At 37.8% G+C, this 27,849-nt stretch overlaps 2 protein-coding genes across 2 annotated transcripts; both read right to left on the bottom strand.

Moving 5' to 3' along the window:
* Positions 1-221: 221 nt before the first annotated feature.
* On the bottom strand, positions 222-10,486 carry casr (calcium-sensing receptor). Its single transcript, XM_079872697.1, has 6 exons — positions 10,154-10,486; positions 8,346-8,652; positions 5,894-6,733; positions 5,557-5,787; positions 3,904-4,027; positions 222-1,687 (listed from the first exon to the last, which is right to left on the bottom strand). Exons 1-6 carry the CDS (start codon positions 10,348-10,350, stop codon positions 543-545), a joined length of 2,844 nt encoding a protein of 947 aa, XP_079728823.1. The 5' UTR covers positions 10,351-10,486; the 3' UTR covers positions 222-542.
* A 5,596-nt stretch (positions 10,487-16,082) lies between these two features.
* eif4e1b (eukaryotic translation initiation factor 4E family member 1B) lies at positions 16,083-25,990 on the bottom strand. Its single transcript, XM_079873061.1, has 7 exons — positions 25,906-25,990; positions 25,589-25,680; positions 25,373-25,468; positions 22,693-22,756; positions 19,043-19,156; positions 18,686-18,825; positions 16,083-16,448 (listed from the first exon to the last, which is right to left on the bottom strand). The coding sequence occupies exons 1-7, from the start codon at positions 25,927-25,929 to the stop codon at positions 16,334-16,336; spliced, it is 645 nt and encodes a 214-aa protein (XP_079729187.1). The 5' UTR covers positions 25,930-25,990; the 3' UTR covers positions 16,083-16,333.
* Between the last annotated feature and the right edge of the window lie 1,859 nt (positions 25,991-27,849).

Here is a 27,849-nt window from a genome sequence, read left to right as displayed (position 1 = left end):
ACATTTATATAACTTTAAACTATCTGTAAAAATAGTGAATTTCTAAATAGGATGAAACCTTCAGGACAAGGATTTCGATTAACATATTACTGCTTTAAAGCAGTGCTTCTCAACCCTGTTCCTGGAGCAGGTTTAAAAGACCTTTGGCTCAAATGTACACAGGACACATAGTACAAATATTCTCAAGGGACTAGAAAATCACATTAGACATAAATCAGGTGTTTTTGTTTTATTTATCTGCTTCTGTGTTACATTTAAGACATATATCAGATGCCTTAAAAAGAGTGACGTAAAAAGTGCCAATGAAAGATTGTGGCTGTGGTCAACAAATGGCTTGCACGCAAATGAGTCTTTTGTGTCAGTGAGTTCTGGCAGGTCTAAGCATTGTTGACAGATTAGTCAGTGCCTGAAGACTGGGAGGTGTCCTGGCTGTTTTCACAGTTGGTGGAGGTTGATTCTAGAAAAAGACTTTGGAGAAAGGGACTTTTGGAGACTGATACGACTGTTGATTACCATATTCTTTATACAAAAGTTCTTGTTAATCACTTTACAGAGTTCTTTCTAGCTTCTTCAAAGCTGAAGGAGAGACTGACTGTTCCACTTCCAAAGCTCACCCTTGGTTTCTGACTGTGTCTGCGTGTAGAGGGGGACTCTGTTTCGTTCCCATTGGTCTTCATGCTGATCGATGAAGAGGGCGAGGAGGCAGAGGAGCCACCCACACTGCCTGATCGCTTTCTGGAGGCAGAGCTGTGTCGTAGTGTTGCCCTCGCTGCTGCTTTGAAAGAATGAGCTGCTGTGCTACAGCGAACCTCCTCAGTTGTGTTCCTGGATGGTTTTAAGAGAATGATGTACACCTTGTTGAAAAAGATACAGGCTAGCAAACTGAAGCTGGAAGCCAGAATGGCGATGACCTCAACCGCTGAGACAAACTTGCCGTACGTGCTGAAGTACGCAGGGATGAAGGAGATCCAAACGATGAAAAAAATGAGCATACTAAATGTGATGAACTTGGCCTCCGTGAAGTTTTCGGGAAGTTTCCGAGACTTGAATGCAAAGAAGAAACAGATGGCAGCCAGCAGGCATGTATAGCCAATGAGGAATCCCAACGCCATCATGGAGCCCTCATTACAGGTGATGAAGATGATTTCATCAATGTCATAGTTTTTGTAACTCCCTGGTGGAGCATTGTACAACCAAACCACGCAGATCATCACTTGGACAAATGTGAACAGGAACACTAGTAAGAACTGCAGGTTCAATCCCCACCATTTACGGTGGAGACTGGTGGGGATTTTGGCTTCAAACACTAGTAGGACACGATTGGTTTTAACAAGAATGCAAGAGATGCATAACACAAAGCTGATTCCAAAGGCTGGTTGACGTACACGGCATGTCCAGTCCTGTGGTTCGCCTATGAATATAAGAGAGCTAGAGAAACAACAGATAAGCGAGAAAAGCAAAAGAAATGAGAGCTCTCGGTTGGATGCTTTCACAACTGGAGTATCACGGAATTGCACAAAAACACCCAACACAAAAGCTGTTAACAAAACCCCAAGCACCGCAAATAAGGTCAAAGCGATCCCAAAAGGTTCGGTCCAGGACAGAAACTCAATCTCCTTCAGGAAGCAAGAAGTGTGATTGCCGTTAGACCAGGAGTTGTTTGGGCATTTAGAGCAAACACTGGCATCTGTGGAGAAAATAAAATAATTTTAATTGTTTTTCAGGAAAAAAAATACAATATTCCGATAATTACGTTAACACTTTACAATTAGGTCTCAATTCTTAACATTAGTTAATGCTTCAGTTAACAATTAACAATACAGTCTTTACATTCAATAATCTTTATTAATGCTGGTTAATAAAACGCAATTTGTTCATGTCAGTTCAAAGTGCATTAACTAATGTTAACAGATAAAATTTAGATTTTTAACGGATAAAACTTTGAAATAAAAAATGTAATTGTAAAATGTTCGAATTAACTATAACTACAATTAATAAATGCTGTAGAACAGGGGTAGCCAACTCTGCTCCTGGAGAGCTACCATCCTGCAGACGTTGGTCCCAGCCCTGCTCCAACATTCCTGTAATTTTCAAGTAATACATCGGTTGTACACTCCTTACTGCGGTGCATTGTGGGATTGAATGAGTGCACTCGATAAGTGTTTAAGACTCCACTATAAGTGGCTGTCCCCTCAAATAGTGCCCTATTTAAGGGTATAGGGGGTGATTTCGGACACAGCACTGGAGGGTTACCATCCTGCAGAGTTCAGTTCCAACCCTAATCAAACACACCTAAACCAGCTAATCAAGGTGTTCAGGGTTATATAAACACACCTAAACCAGCTAATCAAGGTGTTCAGGGTTATATAAACACACCTAAACCAGCACCTAAACCAGCTAAATCAATTAGCTGGTTTAGGGTTACCCTGAACACCTTGATTAGCTGGTTTAGGGTTACCCTGAACACCTTGATTAGCTGGTTTAGGTGTGTTTGATTATGGTTGGAACTGAACTCTGTGTCCGAAATCACCCCCTATACCCTTAAATAGGGCACTATTTGAGGGGACAGCCACTTGTAGTGGAGTCTTAAACAATTATCGAGTGCACTCATTCAATCCCACAATGCACCGCAGTAAGGAGTGTACAACCGATGTACGCTCAATGGCTAGAGAATACCCATAATGCACTGTGACGTGACCATTACGTCACATTAATTCCCACGTCTCGCCATAAGATTTCGCCCGCAGCTGAATCATCCATCCATCCATTTTCAAAACCGCTGGTCCAATGTGGCTACAGCGTAATATCATACAGGAATAAATTCCTTTTTACTTGATTATTAAATTGCTTAATTAAGGTTTATACATGCAGAGTACAAGATAAATCTTTTCATCTTACTACTGGAGCAGCCAGTTCAAATGATTATTAAACAGCATGCACAAACTATGCCAAAGCGGCAGCCCTTCCGGCACATATCGAAGTACAACGCAATCTCATTGTATTCCACCGAATGAGCCAATGAGCATGTCCAGATGACTTATTGAATCAAAGATCCAATTCAAAATGAACGAACCCTCAGAAAAAGTTGACAGTTAGAACCGACTTGTTTGCTTCTTTTTGAGTAAGTTATTTTTGATTTGTTAATTTGTGTTTAAAAGAACAATTCATTTAAGAATCAAACATCACTAGTTTCTAGAGAGCCTCACAAGGAATAACAGTCCATTTTCCAATAGTAAGTTTTCGGAAATGAGACAAGCTTTATGACATATGTGGCTGACTTCTGGAAGGCTTCTTAAAAACTCTCTTATATGGAAAGATATCAACCTTTGTTGCTCTACCATTGGAGACAGCGTAACGGTCAACTTGGATCACGTGTGCCTTATTAACCAATTACATTAAAGGCATAACTGCATTGAACTGCAGTCAAATTCATGACAGGATACCATATTAATGAATACGAAGCTGATGCTAAATCATACCGTCACAAAATTCTCTTATAAAACAGCAAAAAATTTCAAAACAAAATGTATGTTTAATGGAAAATATGTTGAACTAGATTAGCAGACAGGCTGTCAATTCATTAAGTGACGAGCCGTTTCCTCATAAAAACACTTTATTCAGCATACTGAAGCCTCTCCTCCATTGACATCCATTAAAAAAAAACTCCTCCTGTGTCCTTTTTTTTGTGGCTAACCCTCAAGGCTCTGTGTTTTGGAGGGGCTCTGTCTGAAGACCTTGATTAGCTGGTTTAGGTGTTTAATTAAGGGCTAGGAAGCCCTTCGAGAGCAGGATTGAACTGCTTTAAGTATTGACTCATGTTTGTATACTTTGATACTGTTTCCACCAGCAAAAAAAAAGACTGTTCTAATAGATATTAAGTTGCTGAATTATTAATTTGCTAACCTTTATGATCACTGTACTCCCCATCTGAGCACTCTGTACACTCGAAGCAGCATGTGGGTTTGCCATCAATAATTCCTTTTCTGGTTCCAGGTTCACACTCGTCGCTACAGTTGGAAAATGGTACCTGGCAGAGAAGAGAGAAACACTGAATTGGCTCATGTAATAAAACAAGTCACATTTGCTGCTGTAAATGACTGGACAAGGATCCTTTGGATGCGCCATTTGTTAAAGGGATAGTTCACCCAAAAATTCACATATAAACATAGATCAGCTAACATAAATAAAGCACATCAAATATGGTAAATGGAAGCTCAACCTTACTTGCTTAACACGTGAGAACAAACCTCATTGTTTCGTGAGGAAGCTCAAATGTGTTGGCGTGACACAAGAATGTAAAGCTTGAGCTTCCGTTTATTAAATTTGAGTGATCTACAGCAGTCAACATTTGAAGTGGATCAAAACCTTTTATCAAAGTTATACATGAATTTTGAACAATACCCGTTCTTGTCTTAGGACAACTTTGATGAACTTTTTTGATCCACTTCAAATGATGACTACTGTATGTGCTCTGCTAGTTAAATCTGTTCATCATATAGAGCGATTGTTTCTCTTCAGAAGACTTTAATTAAACTACTCAATACATATGGATTTCTATAATACAATACATACGAGTTTCCTGTGAATAGACTTTCAGTGGACGGTCATATTTAATTTACATTAGCTTCATTTGTGTTTTGAAGATGAACGAAAGTCTAATGGGTTTGAAACGACATAGTAGTGAGTGAGTAATTGATAACAAACAAGGTTGTGTTGTTCAAAAGTGCCGAACGAGCAGAAAATTACAATATAATGGAGACATATTTGTAAACCGACAGAGACGACATCACGGAAAAAAGCTGTGCATACTGCATACCAGCCTATGGTTTACATTTACATTTATTCATTTAGCAGACGCTTTTATCCAAAGTGACTTACAAATGAGAACAATAGAAGCAGTTAAACTAACAACAGGACAACAATATGTAAGTTGCTATGACCCTTCCCAGTTTAATCTAACGCAGTGTACTTATTTTATTTTATAAATAGATATAGAATAGAATAGAGGAGAAAGTGTTAGTATTAATGGATCAAGTGTTGCCGAAAAAGATGCGTCTTCAGTCGTTTCTTCCACCAGCAGGGAACAGTCAAGGTAAAGGTCCGAGAAAGAGATTTTGTGCCTCTTTGAGATGGCACCACAAGACGACGTTCACTTGCAGAGCGCAAGTCTGAAGTCACGAGTTTAGGTAAAAGGGAGCAGAGCCAGTGAATCTGGTTCTGCTGCTGCCTCAGAAGACACAGTAGACCAGCGAGGCGGCTACACATTGTCATGTTGTAAAATTAAAATAAGACAACATCTCTATTGCAAACCCCTCCATGTTGCGGTTGTTGTTGTATTTGGCGTATTCCGACCAACTTCCTTCTTGCCATAGAAACCAATGCATATATTCTGGAAAACGAAAGAGCTGCGTGGACACACAAATCGGATCTGAACAGCTGCGAGACACAGTGTGGACATCAATAATTTTAGATCAGATTCCAATCGGATACACAAATAATCGGATTTGGACTGACAGTGTGAACTAAGTGGCAAGAAATTCGGGAACTTTTGCTTACCTCAGTAAGATGGCCGTTCCACAGTATTTTTGTCTTGTCAATGGAAAGTTTGGCCCCGTTCTTGTTATGTATGCTGTAATACCCAACTTCCTTAAATACAACAGACCCATCCTCAGGTGATCGATGCCAGTTTATGATGGTATAATTTGCTGAGAGCTCACTGCCGTTGTCGAAACGCACCCTCTCCCCCATGCTGTTTATGAAGTTGAGGTGTCTTAGCTGTTTCAGAACCTTTTAGAATAAAAAAAAAGAGAGGTATATGAATATCATTACATTTGTATGAAACTTTCCTAGAACTGAGAAGAGGGTAACCTATGTTGTATGGTAAGTAACTCGCCTGCCAAGCTTCAACTTTCCTAATGTCTGCACAAGAGCCATTAGCAAACAGTCCTTTTCCAGGTGTGCAGGTGAGTATGTCCTGAAGTGCCTGTGCTATGGCATAAACAGCCACGTACACATTGTAAGAAATCCTTAGGTGCGTGTAGTCCAGGTACGGCGTCTCTACACTTGCAATGTCCTCTTCACCAGTGCACAGAGGTCTGAAACTTGTACTGCCATTTTCACTGTCCTCATTCCTTGGACTATCTTCTAGGTAACAGTTAAAAGTCTCCTCCCAAAATTCCCTCACAAATTCATTATGGCTGGACTTCTTTGGATGGACTTGCTGTAAGAACTCTTTAAAGCCGGGTATGTGCCCAGCCCTCAGTGCAAAGCCAATCGTTCCTCCCATGACATCTATGTACTCTGGCTTGGCAACCAGGCTAGAGCTGGCCCATGCCTCACTCGCCAACCAGACCCGGTCTGTGACGTTTCGCCTCACCATCTCTTTAATAAGTGGCTCGACATCTGGTCCGCTAGCAAACACAGCAATGACCTTGGCGGTTGAGTTTTCGATGCGGTCTGCCAGACGGCGAATCTCAGCTTCGTCAATGTATTGTGAAATTAAAACATTGAGATCGATGCAGATGTCCCTATGAAACATTTCATTCTCAAACTTTTCAATCCCCGGACGGCCATATTCATCGTCAGAGGCGATAGCAATCACCCAGTTCCACTGGAAGTGGTCAATGATGGCAGCCATCGCAATAGCCTGATACTCATCTGTGGGGATAGTTCTCATGAAGGATTTGTACTGATTCTTGTTGCTCAAAAGGCGACTGGATGAAGCATAGCTGATCTGAAAGACAGTAGAGAGGGACAGTTTAAAAATATATCTATATATTTTTCTTTTGCAGTGTAATTTTTCATGCAGCTTTTTCATAAAATGACAATTCATAGTGACCATCTCTGTCAAGCTCCAAAAAGGACACAAAAAAATAAAGTATGGATGTCTCATGCTATATTCCAAGTCCTCCAAAGCCATAGGATTTGAGGAAATGATTTGAGGAAAAGAATGAAATTACAATTTTTACCCTTACCCACTTCTGTAGCTTTCAAATCAAATATTTCTGAAGCTTAATGTCAGGTTTGATATATGGCAATGTCAAGAGACGTGTGAGAAACGATGAGGTTTGATGTCATTGATGTTCATTTGACACAATGTTCATCAGTTATCGTTATGGGTTAATAATGCAGTCTGTTCATCACACTCAGCTATTGGCTTCAGAATACTTATGCCTTCTATAGTGCATGAGTTGCATGGACTACTTTAACGTCTCAGACATTCGCAGCCACTATACAGGCACTTTCTTCTCCCTTTGAGTTCCACATAAAAATGGATATAGGTTTGGAATGACATAATAGTGAGTAACTGACAGAATTTTTATTTTTAAGCGAACTACTCCTTTAAAGCAAGACACTTCAGACAAAACCTTTGTTTTTTCATGAATTGTTCAATTTTGAGATTGAGCTCATTTTCTTCCATAACAAGTAGAAAGAAAAAAAGCATCCAAAGTACACATTTAAGTGCTTATTTTATTACACTTTATCCATTTGCATTGTTAGATTTCAATTACAATACATATCTTTAAAGGCTATTTTCTCAAAATTTGCCAGAAATCTCCACTTTAGCAGCACTTACATACTCTTTCCATACAACTTTACTGTTTTACTCCTATCTATATTCTGAAAGTTTTTACTGAGAGGTTAAAACATTTTATTCCAAAACACATTGTGAAATTTTTTTTTTTTTTTTTTTTTTTTTCTGGCTGTTGACATTTTTTTGTGCAATTTTCCACCGGACAAAATTGCGCTAAACTCATGATTTCTGTTCTGTGCGTCTGTGCGCACCAATCTTGCACTTCTATCTACTCCTCAACCAGACCACCTAGAGACTTTTTTCGGCATTATGTTAAGGAAGGTCTAATCTCGGGAACGCACAAAAAAAATCCAGGAAAATATTTACTATCTCTTAGTGTTGTGATCCCATGAGGTGAGAAAATTGCGCTAAAACACTCACCGAGTTTTTATTACTTGTTTCTGATTTTAAAAAGAGATCCCCTCTGTAAAAACCTTTAATGTGTCAATAAAATGAAAAAATAATTTTGAACCCGGCTTTATCCAATGTTCAGAAAAGTATGCAAATTAGTGCGTATTTAATGACACATTATTGAATACAGCGATTAATCAACTAAGGAAGTATAGTGATATCTATTAGTTAAACGTTTTACCCAATTCACCTGTGGTGTCTTGCCTTAAAGCATTTCTTTAATGTAATCCAGTAATGCAACTGCTGTCTTTAAAATCTTCTTCCAAAATTAACTGATTCATAAATACATTTACCAAGCCCATTTCTTACTTTTTAATTTCCCACAGAAACTACTCTAATTGATGTTAAAATGCAAAAGAACCTGAGGAATGTAGAAGAGGCCCACTAGGTCAGCCACTGCTGTAGACACTGCAGATCCAGACGCCCCAACTACTGCAATGGTTGATGGGATGTTCCCTGTGCAGTTACAGAACTCATCCAAGTTGAGTGAATCAATCTTATTCTGTGCAACAAAGCTTAGCGACGCCTCCAGGGCCTTCGAGACAGTGTTGCATGTGTCAAATATACGATAGCCAAGCGTGATGTTTGGGAGAAGAGTAGAGCTGTTGTTGATCTCCTCTATAGCAAAGATCATAGACTGCAGCCAACGGAATCCACGAAAGTTATACCTGGAAAAAGAAAGTGTAGTTTGGGTCATATTTGTCATTTACAGAAGTCAAGTTAAACAATAAGGAATGGACCTAGAATTGACTAAACATGTTTAATTTGACACAAAAGAAAACAGGCTGTGAGATAATATATGCACAAAATATGTTCATTATCCTCATACTAAATATAGCTTTCCAACGCATTCTCATCCTAGGGCGTCATATACTGACGCTTTTGACATTTCGTCTACATCCAACGCACATGGCACCCTTTAGCGTCAATATGAGACGCAGATAGCTTTGTTCGGTTATGGGTAGGTTTAGGTCTGGGGTAGGGTTAGGGTTAGACCGCTAGGAGGCGCCTTCTGGCCCATATCTATCTGCGTCTCATATTGACGCTAAAGGGTGCCATGTGCGTTGGATGTAGACGAAATGTCAAAAGCGTCAGTATATGACGCCCTAGGATGAGAACAGGCTGGGCTTTCTATGCTGATTAAAGTTCTTAAAGGGATGGTTCCCCCAAAAATGTTAATTCTGTCATTAATTACTCACCCTCATGTTGTTCCAAACCATTTTAAGAACACAAATGAAGATCTTTTTGATGAAACATGAGAGTTTTCACTCTCTGATGAACAAATTTAATTTAGGATTTTATTCACACTTAAACATTGATCAGCGAACACATACAGAAGCTCAACTGAACCTGCTTGATGCGTGAGAACCTCTTGCTGAAGCTCAAACGTGATGCGTAACACGAGAATGAACCTCATTGGTTCTCACACGTCAAGCAAAACATGCTTGAGCTTCCGTTTACCACAGCTGATGTGAGTTGATGAATGTTTATATGTGAAAAAAAGCCTAAATTCAATCTGTTCATCACATAAAGCGATCGATTCTCTTTAGAAAATTTGGACTAAACCGCTCAATATGGATTAGTTTAGGATCTCTTTATTCACTTTTTGAAGCGTCAAAGTGGTAGTTTTGTAGAGGTCAATGGAGAGACAGAAATCTCTCAGATTTCATCAAAAAGATCTTCATTTGTGTTCTGAAAATGAACGCAAGTCTTACAGATTTGGAACAACATGAGGGTGAGTAATTAATGACAGAATTTTTATTTTTGCTAACCCTTTAAAGGTGATGATACACAGAGTAACTTTTTGAGCAATGTTGCTGGGCAATCTTGCTGAGCGATTGTTGCTTGGGCACTTTCCCATTGAAAATGGGCAATACATTTCTATCTGGATAATTTAGATTGGTCATGGGCCGTGTCTCATCTGGTTGCCCGTTGACGGCAACATTGCCCAGCCACATTGTTCAAAAGGTTGCCCTGTGTATCATCACCTTAAGAGTGGCATTTGCTATGGCTGGAAATACATTTTTCCACAAATGCATAAAACGCAAAATTGTGTGAAGTGTAAGTCATCGAAGTATTGTGTTAATTACCAAATTTCAGTTAAAATACCTTGAAAACCACTTTAAAAAAATAAGCACATTTGAAAAGTTTAGCATGTTGTGTTTCTACCTGACACACTCAGTTGACTCTGGCCTTGCTGCAAGGTCCTGGTCTTTGGAGGCCACCCCAAAGTGTATCGGGAAAAGCCCCCCCAGCAGTATGTCCCCCGTCTTCTGGGCCCTCTGATATGGGCCATAGGTAGAAATTACACAGCTGAAGCCCAATAGAACCAGGTAATGCAAGTAATACTTCAGTTGAAACCTCATTGCTTCAGTTGGTTTCTAATGCGGCCTTCATGGAGCAAGGTAGATGTTGGCAGGGCTGCAAGTCTTGGAATTTACACTAGTTTCTTCAATTCCTTCTTCAACCAGAATTTTTTTATTTATTTAAATGCAATTCCTTTAGTTGATTGAATCAACAGATATGCAAAGTGTCAGATGCACCAACACATTCTTGAGTGGTGAAGGAGCTGGGGAGTCTACCCACATTGCTGATCATGTACGGGTTTATTTGCGGATCTGCTGATCCTTTCATTCCCTCCTCCAGTAAATTTCTCTCCTGTTCATTATGTGATGGATTGAGGAAACCACGGCCCATGAAATGAATTTACAGTAGTTTGATTTTTGATTCGCCACACAGCGATTGGTTGAATGCTGAATATTCCTAAAGAAAACATAAAAGGGAGACTTAGTTAATTGAACAAAACAGCAAAAACAATGAATGTTTATACTGATAGAACAGTTCTTGAATTTGATTGGCCAAGCAGCAACAGTGCCCGTCCACTTTTTCAGCTGCCTTTGGTGCGATTCTCTGATTGGTGGAGATTTCTTTGCAGAATCATAGATAATTTGTTTATTTCACCAGAATTTTGCTGTTGAATACAATTATTATATTTTTTTTCAAAATGACCTCATCAAAAGCATATACCATCAATTAAAGGTGCTCTAAGCGATATTGGGTGACGTCTTCTTGTTGACGTTCGAAGTATTGTCAAACAAAACGGAGGCTAGTTCGACCCTCCCCCCTCCTCATCCCATCCCATCCTCCTCCTTTCCGTGCTTCCTGAAACAGGCTTTTCCGATGTAAATTCGGGTTCCTTCTCCTTTTCCCTCTTCTTTGCTATTTGTTCATCGGAACGTCGTCTTTTTGGTCGTGTGTCGGCCATATTAAAATTCAAGAGAATATAATTCATATAATAACATTAGTCGTTGTCTAGGACATCTCTCCTCTGGCTAACTTCCCTCTTCATGCTTCTCTCTCCTCCACTCCCCACACTCCCCTTCATGTGCACGTGCACTAACCCCCCAACCCCCACCCCCAAATCATTCTTGTTGGTTATTGGCTGGAACACTGTTTGTTGTGTTTTGTGGTCCAGGCTGGGCCAGTTTGTTTTTGTTGCCGTTTGTGGAGCCTGGGCTGTCTACAGAGACCGCGTTTTTTACAGTGTTCAGGGGACAGGCAGCTAGCGGATAGTGAGGGGATGTTTGCTGTATGTGACAAAAAATGTTTCTGCCTAAAAAACATGTGACATCGCTTAGAGCAGCTTTACCATCCTCTTAACTGACAGTAGGCCTGTTTTTAAAGGTTTGTAAGGTATTGTTCAAAATCTTTTTGCTCATTCCACACAGGCTGTCAGTCAACAGTGGTGGGGATTTTTCAGTGACTCTTTCTGCAGACTTGCTTGTGTGATATTATCCTCCGAGGAGGCAAGGGAGGCAGTGCCTGCTTAAAAAAATTGGAAGAGTATATAACGGGAAAAAAAAAAAACCAGAAAAAAACCACACTTCTTTTTCTAAAGTGACAGTCCAACAGGGACACCAGTGGATAAAGTTACAGTGGGAAGCATTCCTCCTCTGAGCCCATCGAGTTTTAACAGACCCCCTAAAATGTGCCATGGGTTTGGTGGGAGTGATTGAGAACGAATGGGCAAAGTTACATGAGACTGTGGAAGGAAGACTAAGGATGTGGGAAGACTAATTCAAAATAAAATAACATGAAAGCTTGTAAGACAAGGCAACTCTCTGAGAAAACAAAGGAAATTAACATTTAAACTCTCTCGTGATGTTAGCGTCACCATTCGAGGCACAAGTCTCACCTCAGTATCATCCTAATCTACACCTCTTTCCCCCGTTCCTTCTCTCTCTCATGCTGAGATCACCAAAATTCACCCAAAAATCTATATGGTTTAATGTGAATAATTATCACACAATATTATACATGTTTGGTATCATTTGAAATGTCTCAGTGCGACTGGTGCAAAGGTCTCATTCTCCACAGAAGTAAACCAAAAAAGGTAATAACGTTTTTAAGAGTTTAGAGATAACTCGCACACAGAGGAAGGTTTGTCTTCCAGGCAAATGGCATCCGGCCTTCAAAAGGTGTAAACTCTGAATGTAAATTCCCATTGATAGCAAATGTTTCCATGTGAAAGAAGTTTCTGTCTCGGTCTGAGCACTTAAAGAAAGAGCACAAGAGGCTCAGGGCGATTTGTAATGAGATCGACCCATAATGTCTTTAAGACACTCAGCATCATGTATTTCTTGAGTCAGGTACATCTTTTACTCTTTATCCCTGAGCATTTGATGTTATTGTATTGATTATCTTTAAACTGATTATGAAATTGGCATGATACATTTACCTAATAAATTGTTACGTTTGAATTAGTGCCAAATATTAGCCAGAACGCTAAAATCGCAGTTGGTGTGCCCTATTCTCCACTCAAAACTGGAATCTAGTCTGTTACTAATCTGACGCAGATTTGCGGTAACAATGAATACAACGTAATCTACTAAAGTAAATAATTTCATGATCTGTTCGTTTTTTTTTTTACTGAGTAATCAGTTAAAGGCACATCTCAGTGTCTGTGACATAACGACATCTCCAGTGTTTTCAGAGCTTTGATGACTAATGATCCAAAATTAAGTTCACTATTAAAAGAACAGCTGAACATCCATTAAATATAATAAACATGAAATTTGTTACAGTGTGCTTAGTTATCATTTAGAAATAAATGTATAAAAGCTATGAATAAATAAAAACTAATTTGATGAGAAATGTTGTAATAAATAGAACATTGATTTGTGTAGTGCCCTTTATAGCGTGATGTATGAGCTCAATTTGACCTTCCATGGTGAACGAAATAGAAATAATGTCACTGAATTAACTACAATTTGTAATATTTAATATTTAACTTGTTTGGACTGTCAAGAGTTAATACATTTTTACACAACATTGGTCTAATAATGCAATAGAGCCATTTTATTTCAGAGATGTTAACACCACTTGCTGAATTAAAATATGAAAATGATTAGTATTTTTTTTTAAACCTCAATGACAGTTTCTCCATGTTTGGTGGGTATCACAATTTTGTTCATATCTGAAAATATCTGCATGGTTTCTTTCAGGTTGAGAGTTCCACATGACTAACCTTCCCACTGCTGGATCTCTGTGTGATACTATGGCCAGTTTAGAGTCACTTCCCAGGTGTAACGTTTTAGAATCCGGCTCATTAACTCTGGAAATATGCTCCAGCAGGATTTGGCTATTCCACAAAAAAACTGGTCAAGTCCCTGGAAAAAAGGTTAAGGGTGGTTTAACATTTAGAGAATGGGGTGCATCTGCAAATTCAGAGAGTATTGATGAATAAAAGTTTAAGTTTGAGGACAAATATTACATACTCATAATCTAGATTTTTAGTAAACTCTCTTAGGATGTAATCAAGTACTAAAAAATGCAATTAGCCTCATTCATGAAGGATTGCACAAATGTCTCTGTAAATCATTCAACATCCATTTGTCTACAAATTGTTGCAATAATTTTAAGAATAGTTTTACGAACTTCTAGTTTCATGAATGAGGCCCAATGACAAATCTGCTCAAAATTGCCAGCCTTTACGGTATAGTGAACCCACACACAATGGAGATTAAACCCAATTTTTTTTTTTTTTTTTTAAAGTTTTTAAAGTTTTTTTAAAGTTCTCTCTGAAAAGTAGCTATATAGATCAATTATATGCATATTTTTGTCGTTTCTTCACAATTGAAAATATTTTTAAAAAGCTTTACATAAATCACATTGCATTATATACCCGGTAAGTATTAAAAACAGTGCAAAACAAAGACACTTACCTTAGTGACAAAAGCATCAAGTCACGAATTCCGTACAAAAAGAAAAAAGCAAGATCACTTTACAAAACACCTAGTGAATATTAAGACAAACAATTAACAACGGAAACAACCAACTGTTGGTAGTGCTGAACCATAATTTTGTGAATCATTATTTGCCTCTACTTTGAATGTTAGATAATTTTTTGAGTTCCTCCATTAATGCTGAGTGCTGTGACTGTGTGTGCTGTTCCTATGAGAAGGGTTAAACATTAACCTGAGACATCAGTCCATTTCCTCTGGCTGGTTTTGGTCATCCTGTGGTCACTCCTATTTCAGTCACCTCCAACAACATGGCTGAAATATTAAAATGGTCACCACACTTCAAACCCAAAAGAATAAAAGGCGTTCCATAATGCAGATTTGCACACAAAAAAAAGCTGAATGTCTTAGCAGAAATATCTCATTTCTTATGATGAAACAAAGTCTAAAATAATAATTAAAAAAAACTGTACCCAAAAGTAGCTACTAGTTTCAACTTTAAAAGTGCTAATTTTTAGGCAGCGGCCATTTACACTAAGTGAAAATAGCATATTTTCTTAGCAATAGATGCTATTTGAACTAAGTGCAAATATCTATAAGTGAATATAGTGATATATTCTATTTACACTATGTAACAGAAAGTGCAAAGAGTTGTTAGATGCTATTTCTGGCAGATACTACTTGCACCTCAGTATTGTTGTACATTAAAAGGATGCAGTAATAGTGTAAATGACTAAATTGTTAAAAACACCTTCCACTAACCGATATTAAACAGTCGTTAGGCACTTTATTTCCACTTTTCAAATATTTTCATTATTTTTTATTGAAAATAAAAGATTTTCCGAACTGATATGTGATCAGAAAAGGGAGAAAAGAGTTTGGCAAAAAGGTGTATTCAAACTTTTTTTATCTTGTGTGGCCCAACCAGACTTTGGTGGGCGGAGTTAGTGTAAATTACCTTTGCCAACAAGACAGGCAAATAGACACACCGTAACTGGCAGGATCATGACAAGCAAGCACTCAAAACGCACGCAAGCTTTGTTTTGAGGATTTAATATAATTCAACAAATGGTTACTGTTGTTGAACTATGCCTTTCTGTACCAACCCAGGTTCGTTAGCCACTACAGCCATTTCACCAGCACAGTTAAGAGCTGAGAAATGCGTTTTATCAAAATACTACTATATTTTAATTAACATGCTCAGAGCCTTGAGATTAAGACTCAAATTCCTTTAAACAAAGAAATGTTCTGGAGAGAAACTAAAAAAAGATTGGGAACAACTTACAATAAGGTTTCATTAGTTAACAATAGTTAACTACTTTAGTGAACTAAGAATGAACAATACTACTACAGCATTTATTAATCCTAGTTAGTTCATTTCAACATTTAACAAATTGATTTTAATAATGTATTAGTAACATTAATAAAATAACATGACCAACATTTTTTTTTATTAACTAACACTAAAAAAAGATTACTAAATACTTAAATGTATTGCTCATAGTTAGTTAGTACATGAATGTTAACAAATAAGACCTTATTATAAACTGTTAATGAAAGATTAGCTTCTACACTCCAGGTAACTAATCAAATAAGCAACTTTGTGACACTGATAATGAGCATGTTTACATGGACACCAGTTCGCTGATAACTCACAAAAATCAGCTTATTGAAATAAACTCCATAATACCAAAGGGTTGTTCCTTGTTTCCAATAAATCACACAAGATTCCATCCATCCATCCATCCATCCATCCATCCATCCTTGAAATGAACAGTGCAGCATATTTTTAAGACTTGTTTTAACTTAAAGGATAGCCAAAGCATTTTCTTTGCACACAAGCATACAGCCATAGAAACATTTGCAAAAGTAGATCAAGTTTTAATTTTCAAAAAAAAAAGAAGGTCTTAGCATTTTACAGCCCTTCACAACCACAAAAAAAGTACAACTAAAACATTTACAAAGTCTTGCATATTATCAATGTGAATTTAAATGCCACAAGTTACAGCCCCACAAAGTAACAAAAAACATCTGAATACAAGAATACTAATCGTATACCAATATAAACATCTAGGCCCCTGCAACAGTATCAAACTAAAGCCCACTTTTAAACAACAAACTTGTTTTTGGTTATGGAGTTGCTCTTGGTTGCAGTGTCTGCATGGGCTTGATATCCAATGACAAGTTTCTGCGGGAGTCCAAGACTTTCTTTATACTTTTGACTGAAAGGGAAGCAATATGAGAGAAGTGAACAACTTGTAGAGCAGACAAGTCTTATTGGGAACTTATATTTTTTTTAAAAAGCTTCTTTATTGGCAACTAAGGTTCCATGAAATACATTAAACATCAATGGAACCTTTTCATTGCACAAAAGTTTATTTATAGTGAAAAGGCGTTCTTTAGATTTTAAAAATGACCTTCACACTAAGAAAAAAAAAAATCTTTAAAAAACGGTTCTTTAAGAAACCAAAATGGCATCGCTGAGAATCCGGACCTTTTGGAAACTGCTTTTTTTTTTTTTAAAGTAAAGGGATCTGGAATGTCACCAAAACCCCTGAGTGTTTCTGTTCAACATCACACTAAATGCTACCAAGTCACACCTCCTTTTCCTCACTCCACCGGCCCACATCAGGTTCATGTACTGATGCTTTGGTGGAGAACAGCCAACAGATCTACACTCTTCTATCGACAGTGGCAAATGTTTACTCCTGATTTCTGTGGTCTGCAAGTGAAGAGTGCTGCGCAAGGCAAGTACTAGGACTCGGTTAAAAAAATTTATTTAATTTTAATCGATTCTCATTTTGATGAACCGATATCTATTCTTAAATCACAAGAATTGATCTTTTAGTCAATGCTGTAAAGCTGCACGATTGATCGCAATCTCGATTCAAACACCTACACGATCTTATTCCTAAATGACAGCGATTCACCTGTCTATTAAACCTCAAATCTGCATTGGTGCTGCAGCTGAGCCAGAGAAAGCAGTTATGTTTAGATATGAAACGACTTCACAAACCGTCTTTTCAACATCACAGTATGGTTATGTGCTACAAATGCTCAAATTAAATCACAGAAGTACTGGAATAAAAGTTTATAGTTCAGATTTAAACACTGATGTCTATGGAGGCTATCAAAATAGAGCAGATCACCTTTTGGGAAAAAAACTTAATGCTTCAAATGAAGGTAGTGTCAAATACGTTGTTACGCCAGTAGGTGGCGACAAGTGACTTTAAATGAATCCCTTGAATGAATGATTCAATGCCAAATACATTTAACAAAGGCTGATTCATCCAGTATTGAAACACCTGAAGTCTTCATGAGCAAGTCATTGAATCCTTAATTCAAAAAAAATTACACTTTTTCAACTCATCAGGAGAATTGTGACCTATTTGAAACAAGAAAAACTCAATTCTCAATTTATCCAGAATTGTACAGCTCTACTATGCTGTTTTCAGTTGATGAAAGAACAAAAATTTGCCATGTACTGTACCTGAGACATTCCCAAATTAATCAACATTGAATCGCAAGCTTGTGAATCAAAATCGAATCATGAAATGTGTCAATGCCCAACCCTAGCAAGTGTGCCTTAAACAATGATAAACCCGAATCTGCTCTGACTTATTTAGTAGAAAATGCTTTAGATCAAACACTGTTTACACTTTAGATTCAGAGCATTGGGAATCTCGCAGCTGTACAGTATATCCTAGCAGCCGAGGACTGCAGGCTGTTCCCCATCCGTCTGATATGATGGATAATTAGCTTCATTAGGTTGCTAGGCACAAATTCCTTTCTCATGATCATTAATGTTTACAGCACCATGAGTGGTCAAATGCTTACATCTGGCTCTGCCTGACATCATTCAAAAGACGTCCAAATATATGAAATCAAAAAACCCATAAACGCATATCATAATATATGTCAGATGTAAGCCCTCATTCATATGGAAGCTTGTTTCTGCCACGGAATAAAAAAATAAGGTAATTGCAACTTTTAATCCCACAATTCTGACTTTTTCATCTCACAATTGCGAGTTTCTTCTCACAATTCGGACTTTAAAACTCGCATTTCCGAGTTTATATCTCAATTCTGAGTCAGAAAAATCTGAATTGGGAGTAATAAATTCCAAAGTGCAAAAAAAGCCAGAATCGCATGTTTATATTTCATAATTCTGACTTTTTTCTTTATCAAAATGCTGAGATATTAACTCACAATTCTGGTGGAGGTGGGGTATGTGAGATGTAAACTCACAATTGTGTGTTAAAAAAAATAAAATAAAAAATGTTGGGAGATAAAAAGGTCGCAATTACCTTAGTTTTTTTTTTTTTTGGTGACGGAAACAAGCTTCCATACATGAATCCATATTGTCTGATAAATAAATAAAGCAGAAGTGTTGGCCATAAAAAGCAGGATTTAACAGCTAATGCTTGTGTTTATACAACAGAACTAAAAGCATGCTTACCCAATGTATGTAACGGTCTCACAGTTCTCAGCATTGGAGGTCCAGATGGCAATTTTGTCTCCTTTGGCACGGATATTGATTACACTTCCACAGATATCCCGACTGAAGGAGCCAAAGCCCTCTCCAATAAGACACAACATCTGCCACAAGAACAAACGTATATTCAGCAAACATTTTGCTGTAGTTCAGGCTTTAACAAAAGCAGCTTTCTGAACATAAAGTAATAAATATGTTCATACACACAATGATAAGTTCTGATCATTTATAATCAGAAAGAAGAGAATTTTAACTTTTTCCAACAGACAAACAATTAAATCCCAAAGGTTAAATAAAGCAAGCAAATATATTGTTTCTGACCGTTTCCAGCCAGAACCGGTCAAGTTCAGTGTGTCTGTGCTGCTTGGCTAGAGTAATCAACCAGCGGCCACCACATTTATTACTTCTGTCTTCCCACATGGGCTCTATGCCATCCTGTAAAGAAACAAAGAAAATGCTTTATAAAGAGTCACTGTGGAAGTGTAATATGAATCATTCAATTACATTTCTTGAGAGCAAACAGAATTACATTAAAGGTACAATATGTAATTTTTTTGCTTTAAAAATAGCAAAAATCACTAAATCTATGTTATATATTTTTTTTAGTTGTGTACTTACATTATCCCGACTGTTTCCAACAACTTTCAAACCAGGAGAAATTTGTAATTTAATTCTAAGACACGTACCGTTTCTTTATTTCCGTTTTGTCGCCGTCAATGGTGTCATATCCGCGTTCTCCCTGGTTTCCGCTCATACTGCCATAGCAACCAGAGCCCTCTGATAATAACCAAGGCGACAGACGTGGACAACTGTGTAGTTCGTAATGTCTATCTGCACGCTGTTGTTGTTTCGTTCAAACATTATGGACCATGGCAAGCAGGCTTTGGATAAAAAAGGTGAACTAAAACGAGAATCAATATCAGCGCGGAGTTTTCGAGATGCCGAGAGCTCCCATAGATACTATATAAACGAGAGCTCCACGTACGAGACTTCGACCGCTCCTACATGTACTTTATTAAACAGGTGAGCACATTTACATAAAACTAATCAATGTTATATAGTTCAACAATGATAAAATGTTAGAATATGATCTGTATGTTATTCTAATGTTGATCTAGCTTACTGCTAGTCTCATACAGACAAACTAACACATAGAATAACATAAATTTCATCACATTCAAATGCAGTGTAGTGTGATAGTGTAATGTCAGACCAAGGCTCAATCCCAATTCACCCCTTGCCCCTACCCCTTGGCCCTACCCCTCCGTTTTGCGCGTTCCCGTGAAGGGGTAGGGTTGTCTCGATTCTCTTTTGGTTGGAGGGGTAGGGGTAAGGGGAAGGGGAAGGGCCAGATAGCCCTTGAAACGAAGATTTTTTTGGGACCACACTTCAAACGAAGGGGTATGAGAAATGTACCTGCATACACCGGCTACAGAGGCAACATGACTGCCAATAATAATTTTCTTTGTCACATTCAATCTTGTGTTCATATTTACAGTCATGTTCTTCAAAGAAACGGTTGCAAAAAAAACTATAAAGTTCATTAACAATATGACGCGTGTAAAAAGCAAAAGTTTGAAGCGAAGTGGATGAGGCGAATTCGCGTCCACCGCGCCGCGCTAAACGCCTCATTCACGCCGCAAAACCTCCAGACGCGCGTAAACGCGTCTTAACATTGAAATCACTCGCGCCAGACGCTCTATTCGCGTTTGGTGTGAACGCAGCATTAGGCGTCGAAGATATCGTCATCTCTGTTGTTTTCTGCGAACTTAAGAAAAATGCAAAAAAATAGCTGTAACTCACGCAAGACTACAGCTTAGAGCCCTGCATTTCAGCCCGAGCCCGACGGGCCCCGACTTTTTTACGCCCCTAGGGCCGGGCTTCGGGCCAATTTTCACGTCATAGTTAAAATGCGGGCCGGGCCTCGGGCCTTTTTTGGGTTATCCTGCTTTTTATATTTTTAGACATTAATTAAAAAAAAAAATATGAGAAGTTGACGTTGACGATAGAAAAACAAACATAGAAAGACATTTCGTAACCTCATAACTTATGGCGTTTTTTTCCTGTCAAATGTCGAGAGCGCATTATTGTAGCGTGAAAGTAGGCTACATTAATATAATGCGCGAGCGCGAATCTCTCTGCTCGCACACGGAATATAATGTGCCGAGCGCGAATCTCTCTGCTCGCACACGGAATATAATGTGCCGAGCGCGAATCTCTCTGCTCGCACACGGAATATAATGTGCCGAGCGCGAATCTCTCTGCTCGCGCGCGGGAACTGGACGTGCCCTGCACTTAAAACGTGTTTTAAATACTGGCCATTATAGCCATCAGCTAATCTTAAAATTACACTGACATATGACTGACATGACAGTCTGTCTCACGCACGCACACAGAAGGTTTCCCGTCAGCGCGACCCACGATTCACCTCATGTGCAAATAATGGAGAATATTAAGAGTGCGTGAGAAGAATTCGTGATAGAAGAAAGGAGGACTGGGTTAAAACCTTCCACTGTGGATGCTTAGCTATTCTTTTTCTCCACGATGCTCTGTTAGAGACTGTTCTAACTTTTCGTTTGATTGGACTTTATTTTCGTTTAACTGTTGGAAACCTCTGATGTTTTTCGTTTGATTGGACTTTGTTTTCGTTTAACTGTTGGAAACTACTGGAAAAAAAGAATGGCCATGTTCTGTGGTGCATTTTTGAGGTAAGATAATCTGCAAGTTTGTTTTTAATTTATTTAATTTAATAGGCTATTGCTCATTTCGTTTGCAAGCGCTGTTGCGAGCAGCCTGAGCCTGCCTCAGTATTTCAAAAAAAAAAATTTACTCACTGTGGTTTAATAAATAAACATTTATTAAACTAACTGTCTGTGTGATATGCTTGAAGTTTTTTATATCTATTGATTTTATTGTAGACAAGTAAAGTATTATAGCATTGATTTGAGAGGCTCAATTGATCAAACATGTTTTACTTGCTGTCGGCTCGGTTTGCTTAGTCGTCATTTAAAAAAAAAAAAATGCTCCAAACATTTGTCTAAATTAACCTAATAAAGAAATGAAAAGAAACATTCATTTACATAACTAACAAAGAAACATAACTAACAAAACTGAGCTATTTTAATGGCTGCAAATAGGGCAGGCTGCCGCTGTGTAATGAAAAAAAAAAAAAAAAGGGGCTCGGGTCGGGCTCGGGCTGATAATTCTGATGAGCTGTCGGACACGGGTCGGGCTAGGGCCTAAATTTGAGGCCCGTGCAGGGCTCTACTACAGCTGACGACGGCATCTTGGAAGTTTGAGATAAACATTGGCGCATCTCCTGTGACGTAGGCGCTAGCGACGACGTATAATGACGTGTAACGGTGTAGTAGTGGTGTCACATTTCTTAGGGGAATATTTTCACCCATACGCCTTGACACTCTGTTTCAAGGGGCAAGGGTAAGGGGTAGGCGAAGGGGTATAAAATAGAATTGTGATTGGGCCCAAGTGAAACAGCGCTGCGTTACCTCACAAGTTTAATTTGTCTAATAAACTGACCTGTTAGTAATTCTGCACTTGCGTGTAGTTCGGTAGAATGAAATGTCCATATTCCTTTTATATCCGTGGGACTCGCGTCGCGTGTGGAGCTGATAGCTGTCTCTTAGCAATCCCGAACTGCTTCATATCACAGTCATGATAAAAACATTGATGTATTTACTCATCCATAAACATTATTAGATCGGTCAGCTTGACGTTGACGACAAGATCCATAATTCTTAGCAAATGTTGCATCATCAAACTACGCCTTTGTTATTGTAAGAGGTTAGCGACCCCTAGCGGCAAAATTTTTTACATATTGTACGTTTAACAGAACTAAATGTAGACAGCCATGTTTTGAACTGTAAACAATGCTTCAGTCATTAATGGGACAGATATGCACAGTGTTAAAAAACTGAAGAAAAGTAGTAAGAAGCAAGTTACACCAGATTCACCTTGAACATCGAGTAGTCACAGCCAGAGGACAGTTTGCTTGGCAGCTGTATGTTGTTGTATAATCTGAAACAGAAAAACATTTTGCAGATGAATTTGACAAACACCTTAATATTTAGTGGAGAATTCAAATGTCTATCAAGTGTAGAGTTTGAGGCCTTCCAGTGAAGAGCCACCTAGGCTCTTAGGATTACAACCACAGCAATTAATCCAACTGATATAGGGCTGAACGATTTGGGAAGAATACGCAATTATGATTTCTCTGATTATTTAAAATGTTCCCTTTTAATTAACATTTAGTAATATTTAATTAAATCTGTAAATTTTGTAATAAAAATTATTTTATGTTTTATTTCCCCAAGAGCTCCAGGTTTGCTGTGGGTGTTTGAAAGATTGCTTAATTTGGCCAAAAGGTCATTTTGCAATTATTGTCATATAATGCGATTTGAACTGCGTTACATGATAAACATCCCATATTAAGATTAAATAGACGAAAAAGACAAAGTACACAATCTGCTAACAATAGAAATGTTGAATGAACTTTTTTTTTTGGTTAAATCTTAAAGGGATAGTTCGGCCAAAAATGATATTTAACCCATGATTTACTCACCCTCAAGCCGTTCGAGATGCATATGTCAATCATTTTCAGATGAACACATTTTCAGTTATTTTAGAAAATGTCTTAGATCTTTCTGTGGTTATAATGTGAAGTTATGGGGTCCACCTCCTTCAAGTCCCAAAAATGTGCATGCATCCTTCACAAAAGTAACCCATCCGGCTCCAGGGGGATAAACGAAGGCCTTCTGAGGGTAATCCGTGCGGTTTTGTCGGAAGCAAGATATTTTCATTTAGAAAGTTTTAAATATGTATATTTTTACGACAAAACCGCACGGATTACCCTCAGAAGGCCTTCGTTTATCCCCCTGGAGCCGGATGGGTTACTTTTGTGAAGGATGCATGCACATTTTTGGGACTTGAAGGAGGTGGATCCCATAACTTGACATTATAACCACTGAAAGATCTAAGACATTTTCTAAAATAACTGAAAATGTGTTTGTCTGAAAAATGATTGACATATGCATCTCGAACGGCTTGAGGGTGAGTAAATCATGGGTTAAATATCATTTTTGGCCGAACTATCCCTTTAAGCCTTTTAAATGACTTAAAATACATATATAATGTGGCAATAATGCTCAGATAAAAAAAAAAACTCTGATAATGAATACGTCTTATGATATTATTGCACAATACTGGTAAAATTAATAACGTAAATTGTAATAGTATTTGGGTGCCCATTGAGCCATTTTATATTGCAAAAAAAAAATATGCATCAACAAAAAATTTACAAAGTCATTCTAAAATGTAATGGTTAACCTGCAGATGGTGCCAAAAGCCTGGCGATTGTAACCTTTTACCACACGTTTTAGAAATCAAATCCTTGAATAACTATATTTAATTCAAAAGTTCCTATCACCCAATCTTCAATATTTGAACAGCGACTGTTTCATTAAAATATTTAACTAAACATATGAACATGAAAACATGCAAAATCAAAGCAGGGGACAGAACGGTTATTTTGAGATTGTCATTAACAACATGTTGACGAATTCACAGGTTTAACGTTACATAACAGTGGAGAGAATTTTCATTAATGTCTGCTTTTCATTCAGTTATGGGCTCTGGGTGTTTAAGTGGAGGAAAACTCTAATTAATGCAAGGCTGTCGTGATTTTCATAGTCGTGCTAAAAACGGGGGCAACAGGTTAAACTGTAAGAATCATTATCCGTGAGGAAAAATAAAATGCCAGGATGGTACATAAGCAGTGAACTCTATTCCTTAGCCTATAATGACCTTCGTATGCGGTGAAACTTGGGTCCACAACCCTGTGAAATGCATGACTTCTGGTATTTTGTCAATTATTTGAAATGTGTAAATTGTAACTGAGCATTTGTAACTATAACTTTTAAAGGAGTACTTCACGGCTGGCAAAATGGGCTTCTGAAATCAGTGCTACCCAACTAGAGAAAATAAAGAAAAAAGTCTGTTGTCTTCAAAACTTTAACACCCATAACACACTGGGCATGTTAACTAGCGTCAAATACTGCCTTGCTATAGTAGGAAATACTTCTTAGCAAACTTTTAGTCATAAAGGTTATTTAATTCAAATATAAACGTTTAGCGGGAGGGAGTTATTTCCAGTTTCCAGTGATGGAGACTAAAGGGCTGCAGATAATCGTAAATATAGAGAGCGCACTGCGACGGAAAATCTGAAAAACCTCTGTGTTTATAATCAACAAACTGGATGACCATGAACACAGAGGGAAAAACTTAAAGAAACTGCCGGTCCGTCAGCAAAGCGCAGTCATGTACAGGTAAGAAAGCAGTTTACAGTGCTCATTATTGCCATAATGCGGTTCAAAGAGTAGATAAAGTACGATAAAATTCAGTGATAAACCTTCCCTTACAATAACTGTTCTGTAATAACCCTAACGTTATCAATCCGACTGTCCATATTAGGCTATGTTTATTACTCTAACCCTCATTAACTTTGGGTTTAAATCACCGTTATAAATATGAAGGGGTCCTTGGAAAATTTGGAAAAAAGAGAACCCTTGTTCTCAAAGCAAATGGACAACTGGGTTTGTTTTTTGTCTAATTGCAAACACGTGACCGTGAACTTACGCCCAAAAGTCCTCAACTGTGTCGAACCTGGTGATGAGCCTTAGATTGTCTTGCCACATTTTGCTCTTATCGTGCTTGTAGAACCAAAGACCCCATCTACACATAGTACAAAAACGGTACAACATGACACAAGGAACAAGAAAAGAGCAAGTTAATCAGACATGGCAGAGAGAGAATGTCTCAACACATTTTCAAACATAATCAGCCTTAACACACCTGTTTTGTAAAGGGTGTTTTATACAAGGGTCCTTCAAAATGTTTGTTTCAAATTTATTTTTCTCCCCCTTCTTCCTAGTCACTTTGTCAATCTGGTAAAATGTAAAAAAAAAAAAAAAAAAAAAAACATTATTGTAGGGGCACAACCACATCATTACGGTTGACGCCGTTAAACTTTCGGCGTGAAATCGCTTCAGTAAATGAACAAAGGCATTTAAAGGTTATTTCAGGCAAAACAACACAAACGTTATTAGATTATAAAACGCGTACACGGTTAAATGAGTACTTGAGTCACATTTCAGAGACTTTATGCTCACCAGCTGTACAGCGCAAGACGCCATGATGTCAATCGTGTAGCGCGAGACTGATTGAGTTTCGCGCCCAACGCGCTCGCATTTATAACTTCAGAAATTTTAAGGTAATAATTTTGAAAGGAAAACAATTTTGACATTGGGGATTATCGCACACTCAACTACCACACTTTCAAAACAATATAAAAATAACAGATTTTTATCATTTCTATCATTTAATAACACCTTTTGGCCATATTGTATTAGCCTAGCTTTACATTAAATCTCTTATTTGGTAAAAGGAGCCTTTATTTTAAACGTTACTTGTTACTTTTCTAGCAACTTATTGCAGGTGAAGTTGTGGGACATATTTTGTCTCATATATTATTCATGGTGAAATTGGCTTGTGACATCCAGTGCAGTGCGTTCATCTCACCACCAGAGGTCTCTGTCAGCCGCTTATTGAAATGGGCTCTAAAATGCAACACAACTCAATATTCACACAAGTTTAATATTTATTCAAAATTCCTTTTTGTGAACTTTTGTTGTTGCAAATCTGTGTTAATAGTATTAGTTTTTTTTTTTTTTAAATAAAGGCCTGATACCATAGGCTATGCTTAAATGTATCTACATTATGATAGCTAGAATAATATATTTAAAAAATATTTTTAAACATTACATAAAATGTGTTTCAATATAATTTTAATATGCTATATTTGTCAAATATAATAAGATAATATATTAAAAATATATTTAAAAATTGTATTGCACAAATACATACAATCGAATTTAATTTCGACCAGCACTATACTTCTTAGGTCATGAAGATTTTTTTTCAGTAGCACATATTTTTATTTATTTATTTGTAGTAATGAATTAAACATTTAGCCTATAACAATATAATATAATATAATATAATATAATATAATATAATATAATATAATATAATATAATATAATAAACAGACTGTCTGTTTTGTTTTGTCTTTTATTCACCAATGAAATTTAGTAGTAGGCCAATACAATATAGCCTATACAGAATTTAAATATTAATACATCAAAAAAAAAAAAAAAAAAAAAAATGGTGGACAAACCATTGATTAATTAATAATAATAAAAAATGATATTCATTAAAGATATGACAAGTCTTTCTTGCTTTCTTATTGACAATGTTCTCCTGACTGGTGCAAAACAGACTGTCAGATTTTCCTTTCTGCCACATTGTTACGTCAGTATGTGGCGACACGTCATATGAGTGAATCATTGACTCATTAATTCAACTGATTCGTTCAGGCATTGATTCATTCACTCATGCCACATCTGTGTGTTCAATGTTGTTTTGGCTTTGTGTAGTGCAGGCAGGGGCGTAGTTTGTGGGGGGGTTAGGGGGGAGATAACCCCCCCAATATTTAAATCTTTGCATTACAACCCCCCCAATATTTATACCATGATCACATGAAAAATATGCAGAATAATTTTTCAACCCCCCCAATGTTCAAACCAAATCTACGCCCTTGAGTGCAGGGCTGCCCAATCCTGTTCCTGGAGATCTACCTTCCTGCAGAGTTCAGATCCAACACACACGTCTGTAATTATCAAGTGCTCCCGAAGATCTCAATAAGCTGCTTCAGTTGTGTTTGAAAAGGGTCGGAGCAGAACTTTGCAGGAAGGTAGATCTCCAGGAACAGGATTGGGCAGCCCTGGTGTAGTGTATACGTCCTTCGGATGAGACGTCAAACCGAGGTCCTGACTCTCTGTGGTCATTAAAAATCCCAATATGCCCTTCGGAAAAGAGAAGGGGTGTAACCCCGGCATCCTGGCCAAATTTGCCCCTTGGCCTCTGTCCATCATGGCCTCCTAATCATCCTCATATACTGACTGGCTTCATCTCTGTCTCCTCTCCACCAGTAAGCTGGTGTATGCTGGGTGTTCATCCAGGTGGTGCTGCACATTGGTGATGGTTGAGAAGATT

This window comes from Squalius cephalus (genome assembly GCF_949319135.1).
Source record: "Squalius cephalus genome assembly, chromosome: 5".
NCBI classification, from domain to species: domain Eukaryota; kingdom Metazoa; phylum Chordata; class Actinopteri; order Cypriniformes; family Leuciscidae; genus Squalius; species Squalius cephalus.
The sequence above is the reverse complement of the archived record's forward strand: the minus strand, read 5'-3'. Positions and strand labels throughout refer to the sequence as shown.